This window comes from Gobio gobio, assembly GCF_949357685.1.
Source record: "Gobio gobio genome assembly, chromosome: 12".
NCBI lineage: Eukaryota > Metazoa > Chordata > Actinopteri > Cypriniformes > Gobionidae > Gobio > Gobio gobio.
In genome coordinates this window covers 31,064,312-31,086,600 of record NC_137105.1, presented here as the reverse complement: position 1 = coordinate 31,086,600, position 22,289 = coordinate 31,064,312, and the positions used below count along the sequence as shown (strand labels likewise).

The window sequence follows — 22,289 nt, the reverse complement described above, 5'->3', positions numbered from 1 at the left end:
TTTGTGAGAGTCATCCATTAACAGATGTACTGCTTCATCTCAGGTGGGCTGGCAGCTGAAGAGTCTGGTGGAAAAGCTCAGGGAAGATCCTCAGAATGTGACACTGATGGTGAAGAAAAGACCATCGGGTACCAGTGGCTTCACACCCGCGCCACTAAAGAACATGCGCTGGAGACCCCCTGTTGTCCAGGTACTGCCCTCACTCTCCTACAGATCAGCCGCTCAGGAAGCTTTTTGTCTGTTTAGATTTGGGCTTGATTCTAATTTGCATGCTATTGACATCAGGGTTGTTGAAAAGTAGCCATTTTGCCTTTTAGTCCAAATTACCTCATGTCTCACAGAGATATACAGTATATACATGTATTGATAAGTAGACCACTTCTGTTTGCTATCATGATAACAGCCTTGGTGAGCATAAGAGACAAAAAGATTAAAAAGATTTTACCTGACACCAAACTTTTGAACACTAGTGTAGACTGTTCATAGTTAGTAGGATGCAAATAGTGATAGCTTGTGAGGTATTTTACAGTGTGTTTCTCTGTGTTTCACATGTGCACAAACTCCATGAACTTTCATTGTTTCAACATGAGTGGATGGGTTTGTATGGGTGTTGCAGAGCTAAAACAATGAAACACTTCTTCCCCTCCACACAACTTGCCTCTCTAAATGCATGTCGATTTCACACATATTTCACAGCTGACTTATGCTGATTAACAGTTAAGATTGCTGGACCAGCAGCAGGGTTTCACATCAGGATGTGTGTTTCCACCTGATTAAACTCCCGGTCCAAATGTCACACTGCCATTGATTTTAGAAATACTGTAGCTAATATTAGTCCAAATGGACTCTCCCAAACCCCACACCATTCTTTTTAAAGGTCAGACTGTAGACTACAGCTCAAGAAAAACAATGAAAAAAACAATAATGTAAAAATCCATGATAAATAGTTTGTGTATTAGTTTTTCACTTGCTGAGGCAATTTTGGATTTGTGCTTCGAACATGAATTATACCTGAAATCAGGGATTTTTGCCTGAAAAAATGACCTCGGTCATTAGAGAAATAGTTCACCCAAAATTAAATTCTCTCATCATTTACTCACCCTCATGTCGTTCCAAACCTGTAAGACTTTTGTTCAATGCAAATTAAGATATTTTTACTGAAATCTGAGAGCTTTCTGTCCTTCCATTGACAGTCTACACCAGTGTTTCCCAACCTTTTTTCAGTCATGACACCCTTTGAAAATGTTCTCCATTTTGTGGCACCCCCTCGCATACATTACGCTAGGGGTGTAACGGTACAGATTGCTCATGGTTCGGTTTGTATCACGGTTTTAGGTTTACGGTTTCAGTATGGTTCAGTATTTGCTATGTTCAGGGAAAAAAGGACTACTGTCAAATAAAAATAAAGAAAATAATAAGAATAAATCATTTAAATACAAGCAGCAGCACAAATAAATACTATTGAGCAAAGATAGTAATAAAATAAACTATGCTTTTCAGGTTTTTCAGATACGTCTAAAATTAGTTTTCAGGTACAGAAATTGATCAAATGTAAAATAACATTGCATATTTGAGTGTATAAATTAAAGATTAATCCTATTAAACGTACAAAAGCTACAAAAGCTTCAATCAAGAGCAGTGGGTGATGTCCTTGTCTTTTGTTGTTTAACATTAAACAGACAGCAGTAAAGGCTACTGCCCCTTTAAGACCTAATGCACGGATATGCGTCGTCTTTCTCGACTGTATAAAGTTTACTTAAGGCATATACAGACTATGTCTGCTAGAATACTCAAGATGGACATGTTGACATACTTTTTGTGCGAGTTTGTCCGTTCAAGAGCAAGACTTGAAAGAGAACTCAATATTTGCGCGCTGTGAAACGTGTGCGCGCTTTCGGATGAGTGCACAGAGACACATTTTCTCACAGCGCGCACAACTTCTCATTCGCGTCTTCTGGCACTACACCCGGGTGGGTGATGACGGCGAAAACGACTGGTCATATTCGAACATCCGGCAGCACTCACATGCATTGAACAAAGTTTACAAAGAGAGAATTATTTGAAAAATTTGAACAAAAAAAAAAAAATATTTGAAGGACTTTTACACGGCACCCCTGCTCTCGTCAGACGGCACCCGTTTGGGAAACACTGGTCTACACAACTACAAATTTGGCACTTAAAAAAGTTCATAAAGAGATCGTAAAACTAATCCATATGAATTGAGCGGTTTAGATTTTCTAAAGATACACAATCACTTTTGCCGTTGAACAGATTTAATTTAGGCTTTTATTCACATATAAACATTCATTAACACACATCAGGTGTGGTAAGCGGAAACTCAAGCATGACATGTGAGAACCAATGTTACGCAGCACATTTGAGCTTCAACAAGAACCAATGAGGTCCATTCTCATGTTACGCAGCACGTTTGAGTTTCCACAAGAACCAATGAGGTTCATTCTGGTGTAATGCAGCACATTTGAGCTTCAACAAGAACCGATGAGGTTCATTCTCGTGTGTTACGCAGCACTTTTGAGCTTCCACAAGAACCAATGAGGTTCATTCTGGTGTTACGCAGCACGTTTGAGCTTCCACAAGAACCGATGAGCAAGTTTTTTTTGCTAGTTACAAGTTACAACCTGACACAGTTATCATTTTCATGTCCTGCGCCACGTTGTTTAAATAGAAAATGCATTTGTGCCCATTTGTGTGCCCACGGGCGTGCTGGTCTGAAAACGAGGTGTGTTCAGGCACATTGTTGGCGCATTGCTATTTTGAGGCAACTAGACTGTGCCATTGACCAACTAAAACCTGGGGCCTGTGCCATGATGGTAGTTTAACAAACTCAGGGTTACAGGATTAGTTTCGAGTTGACAAAACCAAACCAATCTATTCAGGCTTTGTTGGTCCCATGATACTGATCATCAGCTTTCTCTGTCAACTCAGGCTTTGATCCTGAGTTTAGGAGTTTAGCTGTGACATCAGTAGTGAACAGCCAATCACATGCTGTGGATCAGTGAAACTGAGATTCACTTCTCGCGAGAGAAGCAGCGAGATTCATTTCTCTCTTCTGCAGAATATTACATGATTGAAAAATATTAAGAATTTAAACAAATTTACACAGCAAGAAGAAACGAGCTAAAAGAGTACAACTTAAAGAAAATTATGTAAAATTAGTAAAAGTTATGAAGGTAGTTTAGTTGATATATAGAGAATTGAACATTTAAGCTTGTATGTAGTAATTTTTATAGCTTTATTTATTCAGGCTTTATTTACTCAGGCTTTGATCCTGAGTTTAGGAGTTTAGCTGTGACATCAGTAGTGAACAGCCAATCACATGCTGTGGATCAGTGAAACTGAGATTCACTTCTCGCGAGAGAAGCAGCGAGATTCATTTCTCTCTTCTGCAGAATATTACATGATTGAAAAATATTAAGAATTTAAACAAATTTACACAGCAAGAAGAAACGAGCTAAAAGAGTACAACTTAAAGAAAATTATGTAAAATTAGTAAAAGTTATGAAGGTAGTTTAGTTGATATATAGAGAATTGAACATTTAAGCTCGTATGTAGTAATTTTTATAGCTTTATTTATTGATTTTAAAGCTTATTTGTATGACCTTTGTATAGGCTATTTATATTCATTTCAACTAAGTGCCTATTAATGATTGATTAACTAAAATGATACATGTGTAATTGATTAAGGGTATAATAATTACATAAATGATATCTAAATCATTCAAAATTATTATTATTATAAATAAGCATTGTTAAAAGCCAGACACTTTAGTCTTTAATAGCCATTTGCTATGTAGTGACCTTTAATTTGGAGTTTGATCTCTTACCCAGAACATAACCTGCCCTGGAGCAGGTTAGCCGTGGAGCGCAAGTTACTATGGAGATGAACACAGCTAAAAGCCAAACCACTTTAATGGTACCTAAAACCCAGGATTAGCACAAACTAAGCTTAAACATATCTGGCTAGCCAGCTAAACCGGCTTCATGGTATAGGCCCCTGGTCTAAAGCTCTATATGTTTTTGTTATTTAAAAAGCGCGTTAGTAATATGTGCCTATAGGCGGGTCCACAACGCATGTACACTTTGCTTTTTAGACCATGCGCTTAGATAGGGCCTTAGCGTCAGTTGCTAGTGAAGTTTATATTCACAGCTCTTACTAGCTTGCCTCCGTTATACAAGCACCACTCACATTTCAGAAAGTGTAAAAATCTAGTTTACATAATGTACCTTTCAAAAAAGCCTGCTTGCCATATCTGTTTATGCAATCCACATAATCCATACAGGAACTATTAAGTATAAAGGCTATTATTAGTTCTTTTTTACAAAAGTAGAATAGTATTTTTGGAATGATGTTAAGTTCATTCTTACCCTGGCAAAGTCTATGATTTAAGGCTTAAATAAAGTCTACATTAAACAAAAAATTGACAAACAAAGCAGTGTCTTGAGATGAAAAAAAAACTTCACTACAAAGTGTCTTATTGTTGTGATTTGGTGTTGAGATCAAAGGTCTATGGATTGAATGTAGTCAAACGGTTAATCCAATTTAAAAGATTATGCAATATCTAATTTAGCGAGGGTTTCTTAACAGTTATCATATGCAAACATATCTTAAACATGACAGAATGATGGACTAATAACTTTGTTTGTTTTAGAGCCAATCGTATGTGCCTGCCGCCCACTCATCCAGAAATCCTGTGCAAATCCCTATCAAGCGGCCGGAGAAACCAGCAATTTTAGATCTCTATATTCCTCCTCCTCCTTCCATGCCATACAGCCCACGGTCAGTATCTGTTTCTCTGATAACGCCATCATATCAATTACTCTGTGGCTCTGTTTCAAAACATAGTAAACTGCTTTACTTTACATCCTGCATTGACAGCTGCCTTCTAAAGCAAAATAAGCACTACAAATTATTATTCCAGTAATGTTAATAGAACTTTCGTTCCAGTTATCTGGTCTTTAATAATGTTCTCAAAACGTTAGCACAAAACATTATTTATACATTGTTCCTGATGTGCATTCTTTATTCGTCATTTTGTAGTAGAGTTAAAAAATCTGGCAGATTTTTTTTGTAGAAAATGTACACGATATTGGCAAAAGTTTTGGGATGCCTGCCTTTACATGCACATGAACCTTTAATGACATCCCATAGTTGGGAGCATTAAATTGTCCAAAATGTCTTGGTATGCTGAAGCATTAAGAGTTGCTTTCACTAGAACTAAAGGGCCAAGACCAACTCCTGAAAAACAACCCCACACCATAATCCCCCCTCCACCAGACTTTACACTTGGCACAATGCATTCAGGCAAGTACCGTTCTCCTGGCAACCACCAAGCCCAGACTTGTCCCACACAAAGTTTGGAGGTCTGTAGCTATTGCCTCTTCAGAAAGTTGGCGACTTGGCGACTCAGCATGAGCTGACCCCGCTCTGTAATTTTTCGTGGATGAGTTGCTGTTGTTCCCAATTGCTTCCACTTTGTTATAATACCACTAACAGTTGACCGTGGAATATTTAGTAGTGAGGAAATTTCATGAATGGACTTATTGCACAGGTGGCAACCTATCAGGGTACCACGCTTGAATTCACTGAGCTCTTGAGAGCGACCCATTCTTTTACAAATATTGGTTGAAGCAGTCTGCATATCTAGGTGCTTGATTTTATACACCTTTGTATAAAACCTGAATTCAGTTCTTTGGATGGGTGTCCCAATACCTTTGGCAATATAGTGTACAAAGGTCAGTTTTATTTGAAATTATAACTTTTTACCTATAGGCGTACTATACTTCATCCACCATTTTAAATATTTTTTTTCCGCCATATGCCTTGCTGTCTTGGTTTGTTAACACTATAACGCTTCTTTATCTCTGTATGTGTGTAGAGATGCAGAGACGAGTGAACGTGCAGGTGTGAAGATGAGACCAAAAGGTTCAGAGTCGCCCAACTCATCTCTGGATATAGCTAGTAAACGGCGTTCAAATATCAGCGACTACACCAGCAAACCTAGTGCAATTCCAGCTGAGGTCGTCATCCCACAAGCGCGACTGAGACAGCGGACTCCATCTAGAGGTCAGTACCTGTTCAACCAGCAGTACTTTATTTTTGTAACATCGCAGAAGTATTGTTGTCACTGATATATAACATGAATGTTAAGGCTTTCTTCAGACAGTTTTTTTGTTTTGTTTTGTTTTTTTGCGTATTCAAACAAAAACTCTTGTTTAGTAGCATGTAGTCTGAACAGCAAAAAAAAAAAAAAACTTTTTCTATTAACCTGATGCAGACCAAATTAATATTTCAGATTCAAACCACATATATTGTTTGAAAATGTCTTTCTATTGAGCCGGTAATTGACTGACAAGTTTAGTCCAGTTCATTTTATGAGCTAGTTTTGTTAATAAATGGGCCAAACTGACTTAACAAAATCACAGATTTCCAGAAGCAGTCTGACAGTTTAGTCCAATTCATGGATAAATGACACTTATAAGCCAGTTCTGTTAATAAACTTACTGAATCAACATGACACACTTACCGAGCTGTAATTTATCATCATTCCTGATGGGGTGGCGAGGGGGGCCTTTTACTCCACACATGGGGTAAAAGGCTCACCAGCATTGGGGTAAAAGGCACACAGTATTGATAAAAAATACTTTAGCTAAAACAAAAAAAACAACACTTGTTTAAAACAACCACTTTAGCAAAGTTTGAACTATTTTCTGTTTATTTTGATAAATAAAATTTCACTTTTGTTCAAAAAATATGCTATCATTAAAATATGTTAATATAGAAATATATTTTAAAAATATAGAAACAAAATAATTTAAAAAAGTAAATATTTTGAAAGCATTGAAGGAGAATAAAAATGTAATACAGATTTACAGTAGTAACAATAATTTATATTTTATTATATTATATGATTAATATCACACATATAAATATGATGGTTTCATTATAAATATGGTGATTATCTCAAAGGTGGACACCCAACTTAATATATGATATTTACAATCTGAATCTAACCATGTCATGTCAACAAATGGAAAAGTCAGCTAACTATTTATTATCATGTTAATTATTGTGCATTTAGTCATGACAGAACGGGTCCCTTTTACCACAAATACCATATTTTTACATATTCTTCCGTTATTGTAAAACTGTTGCTTTAATTACCTTGAACAAAACTGAAAATCATTAAGAAGTTTCAAAATATATTCAATAATTCTAGCGATTCTTATTTGCTAAATAAATCTACAGCATTTTTAAAAACATCAAATGTTAGATCTTTGCGTTGCTCCCTGCAATCGCAGGAAAAGTGAATGTTTTGGAAAGTGCCAAGGCAAGTTTTTGTGCCATCTAGTGGTTTAGAGGAGCATTTTACCCTGTGGAGCCTTTAGCCCCGTTGTACCCTACTAAATCAATGTCTTCATTGCCTCAAGCAAGGACTCAGTTAGACGGATTCTTTCTTTGTGCATGTGCTTTAGGAAAGCCACGTCCCATGTCCATGCCGGTAGACACTTGTCTGGGCGTGTCGGACTCTCCCTCCAGACCCTGGGCTCTTGGAAGGAAAGGTAAGTGCAACACCTGCCTGTGTGTAAAAAATAGCAGAAGCGTGTTAATCTCCAGCTGTCAGTGTAAACATTTCACAAGCCCAATTACATGGGCAGAAGCAGACAAAGGTCAGATAAGCTTCGCATTTTTGTCTTTGTAAGTAGCTCAAGGGGTAATATCTGTATACCCATAGTTCATTTGGGTCAGACATCAGTAAACATGGGGAATGTTTTTGCAGATTAGAAACACATGTAGAGTTGTTTTGCTGTTGTAATGTGGACTATGGTCATAGGGATCATGCAGCATCATGGCTTTTCTTTTACATTGTTGCTTAGTCGGTAGCAAAAAAGACCAATGTCTATTGTTAATAGTGTATGAAACACATCTCACACAAGTTACTGTTGGTCAATGCAGTGATTTTGCTGACCAACTTGAGCCTGTTCTGAAAAATAAATTTCAGCACATATTGTTCCACAATTAATTACTATTAAAATTACTGGATTTTGACAGCAAAAGCAGATCAAACTGTACATACGTATAGCAATTCTAAATGTGTTTTTAAAAGAAAATGAAGGTGTATGTATGAAGGCTATGATGTTGAGTGCATTTGCACAAAATAATTTCTCAGTAAAACAAACACCTGGGCCCGTATTCATAAAGAATCTTAATGCAAAAAGTAGCTCCTAGTGACAAAATTCTAAGAAAATTCGTAGAAATGTGGGCGTTTACTCTTAAAATTAACAAAAAAATCCTAGTAAAGCAAAAAGTAATTCAGAAAGCATCTTAACCCTTAAAAGAGGTCTTAGGGTCAAATTTATTAGGAGCACGGACAAGGACTTTTAAGAGGCTTAAGAGTTTCTTTAGCAGCGGAGAAAATGGCAGAAAGACGAAGAGGGAGAAGAAATGTGTTGCAGACAATGGATGACAGTGACTTAATAAGACGCTATAGATTAGATTGTGCAGGGATCATGTTTATTGCATTAAACCCAACTTTCAAACCACCATTTAAATAGACATGCCAGCAATCAGTGTAATTGGAAAGAGTGGAACAATATTTATAATTCTAGGCCAATCAAATACCTATATATATATATATATATATATATATATAATGTGTGTGTGTGTGTGTGTGTGTGTGTGTGTGTGAGTGAGAGAGAACGGTAAAATAGGACAATTTGCGCTTGTGATTTCCAATCAATCACGGTCTTCAAAAGACTGTGTCATAAGTAGCAACGGGGTCCGCCCCGCCTCTTCACTAAGATAAAAGTTTTTGTATTTTCCTTGCTCAGAGTTGCTCTCAGATCAGTCCCGAATAGCTCTTAAGCTAAGACTCCTACGTAAAAGTTTTTAAGCTAAATTAGGAGTTTTCTGAGAGGACTCTTAGAATCTTTATGAATACGGGCCCTGAGCCTCAGCCAGGTGAGAAAAAGTAAGGCAAGAGTAATGTAACAGTACAAAAGTAATGTAACTATTTACTTTTTTAGGGAGTAATGCAATACACACTTTCCCCAAAGCTGAGGGTTTTGAACTATGATAAAATATCTCTTGTTAAAAGTGTTTCCATCCTTGTGTCTTGTCTGTCCTCAGGTGAGGAGGTTTTACACAGGTATCTGAGTAACGAACAGATCCCCACTATCTCAGAAGAGTCGCCCTGTTACCCACTGCCCTACCGGCCCACAGGCGAACGTCAACTCGTCCGAGGGGTCGACCACATCCGCGGCAGCCAGTGTTTCATCAATGCAAACCTACACGACAGCGCCACCATACCCTACCAGGAAGCCGTGGCACGGAAGCCTGCAGCGAAATCTTCCAAAAGACCACCCTCTGAACCCTCACTGCTCAGCAGCTGGATCGCCCGACTCAAGCTGCTCACGCACTGAATGCTGCTGGTTTTCTGCCATCAGTGTGCAGTATTATCACTTAAATTCTGGAATGTTCCACCGGATCTGAGACCAGGATCTGTTGAAATTCAGTTTGGCCAGTATTAAAGACATCCCTGGTGTAACGCCTGTTACTTTATTCAAGGTTTCATCAGCATTAAGGACACTACTGAAAACTCTATTTCTCTGATAAATCAGGTCTTTAAAAGGATTTTCACTTGGAACTTTGTTATAAGTTATTTAATTTGTGCATATATTGTATAATATAGATACTGGTCCAACTTATTTTCCACTTGCTAAATAGCTTTTCTTTTTATATGCCTTATGTAAGCTATTTCATCTCTGAAATACAGAGAAGAGAAGATATGGGCAAGAAGAAAATTAACAAAAACAGTTGTTTTTTTAACAAGTGTCCGTTATTTAATAAACATTGCACATTGACATGTTTATAAGGCAGGAAAGTTCTTCTGAAATTCCTATTCTTGTTTGGAAAATTTTCTGAATTTAAAATTAACTTCTCTTGTGTGAATGTGAATTGATTTGTTCGCGCCTCACAGGAAGGTGGAATGGACTTTGAATTGGAATGACAGGAAGTTGAATTTATTGAAATGCAAACATTTCAGTGGTCCAAGACAATTATGCCTGATAAGTAGAATATATACGTTATTCTCAACTGATAAGACATATTTCTCAAGACTAAGTTCAACACTACACTATCAATTGAACAGTTCATTTTGTCATACTGAACCACTATAGGAAAGAACGCAATACTTTTATTCAGCAAGGATGCAATAAAAAGTGACAGTAAAGAACTATAGAAAAGATTTATTTTTCAAATAAATCAAAGAATCTTGAAAAAAAATGTATCTGTTTCCACAAAAATACTAAGCAACAATTTTATTGTTATTAACTATTAACTATAATATGTTACCAAATTAGCATATCTGAAGGATCATGTAACACAGAAGATTGGAGTAATGATGCATATATATATATATATATATATATATATATATATATATATATATATATATATATATATATATATATATATATATATATATATATATATATATATATATATATATATATATATATTTCTGCTTTCAAAAGACTTCAATTGTAGGCTACTAAAGTAGCACAATAATAAAGTCTGAAATACTTATTTTTTATTTTTCTAACTTACATTTCAATGTGAAAATTACTTACTGTCTTGATTCAGTCTAGATCATACAAATGGTATTCTGTTGCGAATGTTATTCATGCTTAAATCATTTCAACATTTTCATATGCAAACAAACTGTTATAAACAAGAACACTCTTGAGTCTTAAAACCGGGCTACTGCAAGACTAGAGCAAGTCATAGTTCTGAGCAAGATTGGATAGCCTACTTGATACTCATTTAAGTTGTTATAAAAGGGAAAATCCTCTCATACCATGGATTCTTGTGTGAGGCAAATGCGAGCATCTTAGCTAATATTTTTTTATTACCTTCTTCCTCCAGGGGGCACTCAGCGGCTCAAATTGAGTTTATTGTACATAAAAAAAAGGCTATTCCAGAGTTCAGAAGCCAAATGTGAAAACTGTAACTAAACGAGCCAATGCACATTGGCATGCAATGATTGCACCAGCTGCTTATGCCTCCCAGCGCGGGTATAAATGAGCTACAGGTGCTTGCATTAAATTAGCTTTTCGCGTCAGAGCCGAGTGGTGAATGGTTCGTCCTGAAATCACTCTCTACAAAGTGGTTGAACTGACTGAATTTTGGAAGTGGACCTCTTCAGTCAGTGTTGGTTGTGTGGTATTTGTATTGTCTCTCTGTTTTGTTTGTAAGAGCAAACACAAAGGCTGTTCTCACAGCTGGTTCGGTGCGCTGGTGGAGAGCGATGAAAAGCCGTTCTAACGGCTGGTAAGAGAGCGCCTTCGTGAGAGAGAGCACGCACGTCAGGCTACACTACTTCCCTGTCTGTGATGCCGCGACCATTACCCTGCGTGCATCAGCATCAATGAGAGCAGTCATTCTAAAAGAGCTACACAGATAGAGCTTGCCTCTTTTTCAAGGTGACATTCTATATGTGTGCGGTGGTTACCTGGCACCGAGGGATGGTCAGGACAGTTGTATCACTTGTCTGGGCATTCAACATGCTGAGGCAGTGTTTGTGGATAAGTCATGCACCCATGAAAATGGAAGATGACCATCGTGGAGTTGCGGTCAAGACTCCATCTGGCAAGGGGTGGAGTCCCTGTGCCTCTGCCTTGATCTAATCCTCCACCGAGGGTTACTTCTGGCAGTAGCACAGGTGATCTGAGGGTTTCACCCATGAGCCAACCCCCGGGGAACTCTCACTCCTCCCGAACTTCATAGCCAGTAGAGCTGCTGTTGGAATGCGTTGGGCCGCACATTAGGTGTGCACCAACCGTATCCTTCGGGGCTCTTTTCGATGACCAGATATACATTGCTGCATCAGAGGGTGGGTCAGACCTCTAGGGAGATGATGTGTCACTTCGGCAGATGCCCATGTACTGCATGCGGAGGTCACAATAGAGCCGGTACTCTGTGCCCCACTGGGGTACTAGTTCACCTACTCGGCTCCTCAGTGAAAAACTAATTTGATGTAAGCACCTGTAGCTCATTTATACCCATGCTGTGTGGCATAAGCAGCTGGTGCAATTATTGCATGCAATGTGCATTGGCTCATTTAGTTGCACTCGAAGTAGATTGGCTCTCGCCAGCGAGATTCCTATTCGTCGGTCTCCAACTTGGCGTTTCCATTCCCTCCTTCAGAAAACAAGTCTTATCCGAGTCTTATCCGAATTTAATAGAAAAATATTACTGGGCATCCAGGGCATCAGGGGCAGCATGTTTATTGAAAATTGCAGAGGGCCTAAAACAGACCCTTGTGGCACGCCATCATTTACTCATGATAACTTTGATAATTCCCTGTTTAAATAAACAAAATCGTAATGGTCAGATATGTTCAATCTAAACCTTAATGCCTGTTGCTGAATACCGTAATTTTGTAATCAATCTAAGAGTATGTCATTGTATTGTCTTAATCAAAAATGTTCATTAAATGGAACATTGAGTGATAATATTTCAAAGTTATTTCCGTAATTTTTACAGACAATAAATAGTGTATTTACCTGCTTTAGAAACATTCCAGTAAACACTGCTAGGGATTTGATGTACAAATAGTGGACAATTACATTTTAAAGCATCCGTGTGAAAACAAACCTGGAAACTGATGTGAGGATTTGGGGGGAAAACGAGAGATTCTTAGTGAATTGCAGTGAATTATTAATGGGATATATTGTAAATTGAATCGGGAGGCCAGACTACAAAGGCACAGTGTATGCTTTTTTTTCATACTATTACAGCGGAATACAAAGGAAAACGGAAAATAATCAGGAGGAAAAGAATGCTTAATGCTGATTCTTAATACTGTGTTGTCACCTGGATGATGTAAGAAAAAATGATGATGGACGTGGAAGATCTCGATGACGAAGTTTAATGCAGCATAGCAGTGACAAAGTACATGTAGCACTTTGGGTTCACCTGTGTCAGAATGAACCCAGAATAACCAAATCTCAAACCTTTTATCCTGTTACAGTTTACCACTCTTAATGTAAATGAAGTTACTCCTGTTGTAACAGCTGTGGTCTGTATGTTAATAAAGTTGTGACACCTCATTGTCTGAGATTGTTCTCTGTGTCCCACACCGATTCCCATTCTACTAATTGATGACCATTTGCTCAGTATGTGATCGACCCAAATGGTACATAAACGATATAACTGGACTTTCTTCTTCTCTGTGATAATTAAGCCATTTTGGGGATGAGCTCATTCTAAAATATACTTTGGAGTGGAATCTGAGTCGAGACAGACTACAATTTCTTACAAGGATCAAAATCTGCAAACATTCACTGATGATCAAGGCAAAATACCACATTAAGAGCCAGGGGGTGTAAACTTTTTAACAGGACAACTGGTTGAAATCGTTCTTATTTTGTTTAAAGATATGATTTTTAGTACTGCCCTTCAGAAGCTACATGAAATACAATAGGAACCATTTACCCCCTGCAGGGCCGGCCCAAGTCTTTATCGGGCCCTAAGCAGAATTTTATTTGTGGGCCCTGTAATGTATTGTCATTTTGACGATGTTTCTTTAAGTGGCCCTCCGGCCTCCGTAGTCGATCCTATGACTCCTCCTACTTGATATATGCATTGCAGTTCACAGTAAAGCCCAAGCTGAGTAAACTCTCGTTACTGAAGCTCTGTGTCAGTCGCATTATTTTACATGGTGTCAGAAGTCTGTCAGGAACAGATATTAAGCAAAGTATGGCATCATCACAGTTTGATCACCCTAAGATCGACTGGGATGCTCCAGATCTGTATCAAGAGTTCGAAAGATTTCGGAGCCACGTCACATTCGTCTTTGACGGCCCACTATCGGAGCAAACAGCGTGCAGGCTGGCTGGGCACGTGGATCGGTGAGCAGGGCAGAGAGATTTACAAGACGCTGAACTGGGGCGAAGGTGAGAAAGATGACCCGTCTAAAGTCCTGGACAAGTTCGCCAGCTATATAAGGCCTAGGAAAAATAAAAGAATAGCCAGGCACCGCTATAAACAAAGGAAACAAGGAGTCACGGAAGGTTTTGATCACTTCGTGAAGGATTTGAGACTCCTACTGATGGATTGCGAGTATGGCGATCCAGATGATATGTTGATCGATGCGATAATAGAGGGTGTCAGAGAGAAGCGCGTCCAAGAGAGACTGTTAGACAAAGGGGAAGACTTAACACTACCAAAAGCGATTGAAATCGCCCAACAGTTTGAGCTGTCGCAGAAGCAAATTAAAATAGTCAGAGAAGAAGAATCTCAAGTGCAAGCGGTAAAAGTGAAAGCAAAATACCAAACTGCAAACAAAAAAATCTTTCAGAAACATCAGAGGAAGTTTGTGCAGAAAGAAATGCATGAAAATTCATCAAAAAATTGTCCAAGTTGCGGCAAAGACCCACAGCATAAGTGGAACCAAGGGAAGTGTCCAGCAAAAGGCTCAGTATGCTCGTACTGTCACAAACCAAACCACTGGGTGGCAGTATGCCGCAAAAGATCAGTTAACACAGTCAGTGTGCAGCGGCAGTCGGAATCAGAAGATGAGGAGATGCTGAGCATAAATGCTACACAAACAAATGATCTAAGTGGTGATAAATGGATAGCAGACATTGAAGTTCTGTTTCAGAAGGTTCCATTTAGAATTGACACTGGTGCAAAATGCAACACATTGACTTTAAATAGTTATCAAGCACTGCAACATGATGGTGAGCTTAAACGCTCTAATCGAGTGCTGAAGTCCTATTCCAACCACAAGCTAAAGCCTGTAGCTGCAGTTGACCTTCTGACCAAGTACAAGGATGCTGAGATATTAACAGAATTTGAGATTGTGGACATTATTCAAGAAAATGTGCTCAGTGGTGCCTTGGTTATGCGGCTTGATGCATTGCAGCCTACTAAGAAAGAAAATAAGTCACATTCCGGTCACACGACAACAAAACAAAATGTGCCAGCTGGGCTAGATGATTATCCAGAGCTGACTCGCACTACTGGAACATTACCAGGGAAATTCACAATTAAAATTGATCCTGATGCAAAAGGTGTAGTCCATCCTGTCCGCCGTCAACCAGCTGCACTGAAAAAGAAAATAATAGAGAAACTAGATGAGATGGTTAAAGATGGACATATCACCAAAGTCAGCCAGCCAACAGAGTGGGTGAGTTCAATGGTAGCAGCTGTCCGTAATGGCAAGATAAGAATCTGTATTGACCCGAGCGACCTGAATAAGGTAATAAAAAGGGAACATTACCCAATGCGCACCATTGAAGAGGTTGTCTCCACAATGCCTGGTGCTAAAGTCTTCTCGGTCTTGGATGCAAAATCTGGCTTCCTGCAAATAGAACTAGACGAAGCATCATCATTCTTGACGACCTTCAACACGCCCGTTGGTAGATTTAGGTGGCTTAGGCTTCCTTTTGGCCTGAAATGCGCACCTGAAATCTTTCAGCGTATAATGGATGAGATGCTTGAAGGCATCAGCGGAGCAATGAGTGTCATGGATGACATTCTCATCGCAGGACCCTCAGTAAAGGAACATGATGAGACCCTCCGCAAAGTAGTTCAGAGAGCAACAAGCTACAATCTGAGCCTCAATTTCGACAAATGCCACATCAAGCAATCGTCTGTGCCCTACGTAGGACACCTGATAACGTCAGATGGTCTGAAGGCAGACCCAGCAAAAATAGAAGCTGTCAAGTCCATGCCGACCCCAACAGACAAAGATGGTGTCCGTCGTTTCCTAGGTTTCGTCACCTATTTGTCAAAATTCCTGCCAAACCTCAGTGAAGTTGACGCACCTTTAAGACAGCTCCTAAAAGCGGATGTTGAATTCGCATGGCAGCCAGCACAACAACAAGCCTTTGACAAACTCAAGGACTTATGCACAAAGTCTCCTGTGCTACAATTTTTCGATCCGTCCAAGCCTGTTGAGATCTTCTGTGATGCAAGCAGCAACAGCCTTGGTGCTGTCTTATTACAGGACAGTCATCCAGTTGCTTTTTCATCCAGGTCACTGACAAATTGAGAAAGAGATGTTCTCAATAGTTCATGCATGTGTCAAGTTCCACAATTACATATTTGGAAACCATGTCACAGTGTACAATGACCATAAACCTCTGGAGGATATTTTCAGAAAGCCGCTGCTTTCCACTCCCATGCGCATACAGAGAATGCGTCTCCGTCTGCAGTGGTATGATCTGACTGTTAAATACAGACGAGGAAAAGATATGGAACTGCCTGACACACTATCTAGAGGTCAGTTACCAGAAAACAAGCCAGAGATGGAAGGCTTTGAGTGTGTCTCCATGCTCAACTTTGTTTCAGTAAGTGAGCAGAAATATTCAGAGCTCCAGGACTGCACAAAGAAGGAGCTGAGCTGTCTTCAGCAAACAATCCGACAAGGCTGGCCAGAACAGAGGCGTGATGTGCCTAATGCAGTACAGCCATTTTGGGACTCACAAAGCCAACTTGTCATCGCTGATGGTGTTGTCTGTAAAGGTCTGCGTATAGTTGTACCCCCTTCCATGCGAGAACATATGCTGAAGCTTATACATCAGTCTCACTAAGGTATAGTGAAGAGCAAGCAGAGAGCTCGCGAGGTCCTATACTGGCCAGGCATGAGTGCTGAAATTGAGCAAATGGTGAAGAACTGCGGCAAGTGTGCAGACTTCCAGAACCGGTTACCTAGACAACCACTCAAACCAACAGAAACGCCCGAGCTTCCATTCGAAGAAGTAGCTTCCGACCTGTTTGAGTTTGAAGGAAACCACTATGTTCTGCTGGTGGATTACTACTCAAAATATGTTGAAGTGGATAAGCTGAAGCACTTACATTGTCGTGCTGTTATAGAAAAGCTCAAGGCTCAATTCAGTAGACATGGGATCCCCACAATCCTTCGAACAGACAATGGTCCACAATATTCAGCGGATGAGTTTAAAGATTTCTGTCAAAGTTATGGAATCAACCACAAAACGTCATCCCCACATACGCCACACTCCAACGGTGAGGCAGAGCGCGCAGTCCAGACTGTTAAGAGACTTTGGTGTAAGGCACCAGATAAACACCTTGCGTTGCTTGACTACAGAACAACGCCACTGGAGTCAGTAGGTCTTTCACCAGCTCAGCTGCTAATGGGCAGGCGTCCCCGCAACAGCCTGCCTGCTGCCCGCCTGCTGCTCACACCAGCAGCATATGACCCCCACAAAGTTAAACGGCAACTAGATAAAAGCAAAAGCGTTCAGAAGTTTTACTATGACCGCAAGAGGGCAAGCGGCCCTCGTCCTGCGCTGAAGCCTGGAGATGAAGTAAGGATGCAACCACATCCTGGCAGCCACAAATGGTCTCCTGGAGTTGTCGTGAGATCACACTGTGCCCCAAGATCTTATGTTGTTGACTGTGGAAGTAGAGACTACCGTCGCAACATTCAGCATCTTCGCAAGAGCACAGCAGCTGCCAACGAGTCCCGTCACGGGCTTAATGATGGACAATGGGCAGAGACGACAGAGTCAGTGAATGTCGAGGAGCCAAAGTCTGTGGAACATCCTAGCTCATCCCAAGCATCACCTACTGAACTCGGGACTGCTAAGCAGACGCTGTCAACTGGGCAGTACACTACCAGACGAGGCAGAGTAGTGAAGCCTCCCGACAGGCTCTGTTTGTAGTCAGGGAAAGGCGTGGTAAAGACGCCTTGTGGAAGTGATGTGCTAGTAACCTCTCCTTCCTAATTACACATGTTTATGTTCAACAGTTCATTGTTGTGATAAATGGTATCATTGGCTAGGCTATATATATATATATATATATATATATATATATATATATAAAAAAGGTGCCAACATCTCTTTAATATTTTGGTATGCAAGCTTAATGTCAATTCCTGAATCAAAAAGCAAATGCAGCAATGTTTAATACTGGTAATAACTTTATATGCATACAAAGTGATTTGTTAGCATGTTTTTTTGTTTCATGCTTAGGAGGGGAGATGTAATGTATTGTCATTTTGACGATGTTTCTTTAAGTGGCCCTCCGGCCTCCGTAGTCGATCCTATGACTCCTCCTACTTGATATATGCATTGCAGTTCACAGTAAAGCCCAAGCTGAGTAAACTCTCGTTACTGAAGCTCTGTGTCAGTCGCATTATTTTACAGGCCCCTCTGTGCCTCCAATTCGACTGACTATTGCCAGTTCTTGATAATTCGCACACCCATTATCAATGTTATTAGATGTAGCTGTATTGCTTACATCATGTCTGCCTGTCATGTTTTTACCCTCATACAGTTTTTAATTGTAACAGTAGCAAACCCACAAGAGTGGTCAGATGTTAACTTGCACTTTAATATTCTTGCACTTGTACTACAGTTCAGACTGGGATATGTACACTTAAAAAAAAAAAAAAAAATTCTCTAATGCTAAATATGCTCACAATTTTCCCCCCAGAATTATTTGATGAATATAAAGTGCAAAAGAACAGAATTTATCTGAAATAGAAAGCTTTCAAAGAATCCTAAAAAAAAATTACACAACTGTTTTCAACAATAATCATAAATGTTTCTTGATCATCAGATCCTCACATAGGATCCTCATATCAGAATGATTTGTGATGGATCATGTGACACTGAAGACTGGATTAATGATGATACCATTTTTACTGTATTTTTGGTCAAATAAATGCAGCCTTGGTGAGCAGAAGAGACATTTTTTAAAAACAAGAAATGTTGATGGATTTCTTTAAAACGTTGAACAGCTTTTATTTTGGCAGAAGCATGCAGGAAGACCTTTTAACGAATTTGGGAAGATGTTTGCTGCATGTTGCATTCCCAAATTATAATTTTGAGCGACTCAAAACATATAGGCTACTTGCCGAGAAGCAGTTACTGTGAAGAAAACTGAAAGCTTTGCTGTACTGCGTCCAAAACATGCAGCATATGGAGTGAATTATGTGCCATAAATAAACAAACATATCCAGAATTTTGCAAACAAACACGATCTGCTTTGCAAAGGAAAACTCGACTCGCAAACAAACAGAAAGCAATGTGCAAATACAAAGGTCAGTTTGAGTGAAAACGCAGAGGAGTAACAAATATATGTATTGTGTTTTGCAAATAATAAATGAGTGAGAGTAACTTACATCATATTTCACAAATAAATACAAAGGATCCTACAAATTACATGAAACCTTTGAACAAATACCAAATCTAGTCCATACAAATACCTGTCTATTACAATCTCTCAGCTTAATTTTCTCATAAATGCAGTTTGCGCAGATTTTCTTACAAATGCAGTTGAGCACTTCCTCTTGCAAAACAGCAGATTTCAGGCATGTAATAATTAATTCATCTCACAATTGAGTTTGATACTAAATACTGATCTTGCAATACAGTACAATACACCCACAATACTTTGAACAAATCCAAAATAGTTAAAATGGTAGGCTATAGTTTTTAATTATTACTTTTAACACTTTTAACACAGTTCATTAAAGTGCTAAATGTTATATTACATCAGAGGTAAACTTAGGCTGGGCTTGGTCCTTCTCCCCCGGGAAATGGTGACAGTAGAAAACAAATATTCATCATTCTGCTTATAATATATAGCCTACTCTGCTTAAAATATATTTTATTTTTAATGTATTAAAAATATTTAATAAAAATGGAAGCTCAAATGTGTGCCCTTCAGGATTTACCATATTTGATGACATTAAAATATCTCATACAAAACTAAATCTGTCTAAACTTTAATCACAATCCAAAAAAAATTTTGTATTGCAATATATTGTGACACGATATACCCTTACATTATTTTGAATGTTCTCTGCGACAAAAATGTTATCATCATATGTACAAATTACATAAAAGTAAATAATTTTTTATATCCCGTTACACTACAGTGGATAAATGGTATGGAGGATGGATGCATGCATTATAATCAGAAAAAAATAGCCCTAGCTTAAAAGTTTTCAGCCATGTCTCAAATTTTGCACTGATCGGTCACAATATTATCTTTAAATTATGATTTTTTTTATATCAAAATAGGGTTGGCATAATGAAAATCTCTTAATAAAATTAAAATTTATAATAGATACAGTAAGACAGAAACTCTGTTCACCGCTCATTTTCGTCAGCTGAAAACGTTTTTCAGGGCTTCTCGGACTAGCGTAAATTGACCCAAAGCGCCACCTGCTGTTTTGCAAGAGGAAGTTGCTCAACTGCATTTGTGAGAAAATCTGCGCGAACTGCATTTGTGAGAGAATCTGCGTGAACTGCATTTGTGAGAAAATCAAGCTGAGAGAGCGCAACAGACAGGAATGCATTTTTATGGACTAGATTTGGTATTTGTTCAAAGGTTTCATGCCATTTGTAGGATCCTTTGTATTTATTTGTGAAATATGATGTACGCTCACTCATTTATTATTTGCAAAACACAATACATATATTTGTTACTCTGCGTTTTCACTCAAACTGACCTTTGTATTTGCACATCGATTTTTGTTTGTTTGCGAGTCGAGTTTTCCTTTGCAAAACAGATCGTGTTTGTTTGCAAAATGCTGGATTTGTTTGTTTAATTATGGCACATAATTTACTCCATAGCAGCACGTCAGATATTTGAAGATATTTGCACTAAACCATATCACATTATCAAATCCATCCATTCATTAAAAAGGTTACCGGGCAACTGACGATCATAGCACCATTTCAGCGCTGATTTTTCTCGCACTTTGTACTTTGAACCCTGGCTAACAAGCTAATAGTGTCCAGCCAATGGTGCTGCGAGCTCGTGCAGCTTTGTCAGAATCAATCCGTGCATATATAACTTTTTCCAAAAAAAGTTCAGTTTATCTAGTAATTGTTTAAGGCCATTTCACGATTTCAATAAAGCAACATGCAGCAAGTAATTTCATATGCTCTTGGGGGCCCCCTGGTGGCGAAGGGGCCGCTTAGTTCGCTTATGCCTTGGGCTGGCTCTGACCCCCTGTTAAGGCTTTTTTTATTATTATTAATCATAACTAACATTCCTTTTTTCATTTATGGGTGATTCTTAGACTATGGGAACTTTTATGTTCTTTGGTCATAATTTAAAAAATACATATCATTTTGGACAAATTCCTCTCTCTTTGTCAAACGAACAATAAAACCACCTTACATTTTTTTTACTACCTTTCTATTATGATTTTTTCATACTTTTCAACCTCCTTATAGGTGTCAAAATCACTGTTTTCTCCTTGTCGCACACCCAGACTTTTTAACTTCAACAATGAAAATACAGTTTAAAAATATGACTATATTAATACACCTGAATTAAGCACTAGTAAAATAATTAAAATACATTATAGTATTTAATGTGAAACCACTATCAATATTACTTTTTATACAAAATATAGCTGTCGCACAGTATTAGTGCCATTTCCACCACAACACAGTAATGTCCCTTTAAATAGTTTTTGCATTCATGAAATGCTAAGTATTAATTCAAAGCTAATCAGTGAAGCTATCTTCTATTTTATCACAAAAAACTACAGAAATGTCACTTCCACCACATTTTGACATTTCCACCACAGAGGGCAGTGTGGTGGAAATTACATGATTACGAAGTACAATTGATATGGATTGTGAGAGTATATTTCTGTAATTTTTTTTTATTATATTATATATGACAATACTTTTTATATTTGTCTACTGTTTCTTTAAAATTCACGTTAATTCATTGTCATTCCCACAACACCCTGTCATTTCCATCACAACACATATTTTTTAAAAAATACTTTAAAAGTTCTCATCACACATTTAAAATGTATTCACAATTTATGAGATCATGCTCTACTTAATATAAAAATTTTTGTTGTTTATTTTCTAATAAGCTCTTGCACAAACCAATATTAACTTTCAGAGTGTGACAGGTGTACCGTTCAGCATTTGGTCCTTAGGGCAGTTCATTTATCTCATTGACAAATGTACAATTATTGTACATTGTGGACAAACTGCTAAAACTAGTTACACAAAATATATTAGACAATTCTTGAGTGGCATAAGTTATTCTATTTTTAAATAATAGCTGTATTGAGATGTGGTGGAAATGACATTTGTTCATTGCAGATTGGAAAAAATAACACAAAAAAATAATAACACTTTCTCTTGTAATCTAAGTTTGTCCTCTTACAGACCTTAAAACTAGACAAATTAATTAAATTTATGAGACTGTTACGTGACTTTAGAACAAGTTTTTTTTATTCAACTTCACA

At 38.3% G+C, this 22,289-nt stretch overlaps 1 protein-coding gene across 1 annotated transcript in view; it reads left to right on the top strand.

Moving 5' to 3' along the window:
* cnksr3 (cnksr family member 3) overlaps window positions 1-10,295 on the top strand; it is a 37,806-nt gene extending 27,511 nt beyond the window's left edge. Inside the window, exons 9-13 of the mRNA XM_079831574.1 lie at window positions 44-190; window positions 4,671-4,798; window positions 5,898-6,085; window positions 7,495-7,581; window positions 9,149-10,295. Of these exons, the coding sequence (XP_079687700.1) occupies window positions 44-190; window positions 4,671-4,798; window positions 5,898-6,085; window positions 7,495-7,581; window positions 9,149-9,441 (843 nt within the window). The 3' untranslated portion in view covers window positions 9,442-10,295. The remainder of the gene's footprint in view (window positions 1-43; window positions 191-4,670; window positions 4,799-5,897; window positions 6,086-7,494; window positions 7,582-9,148) is intronic.
* Window positions 10,296-22,289: the final 11,994 nt, after the last annotated feature.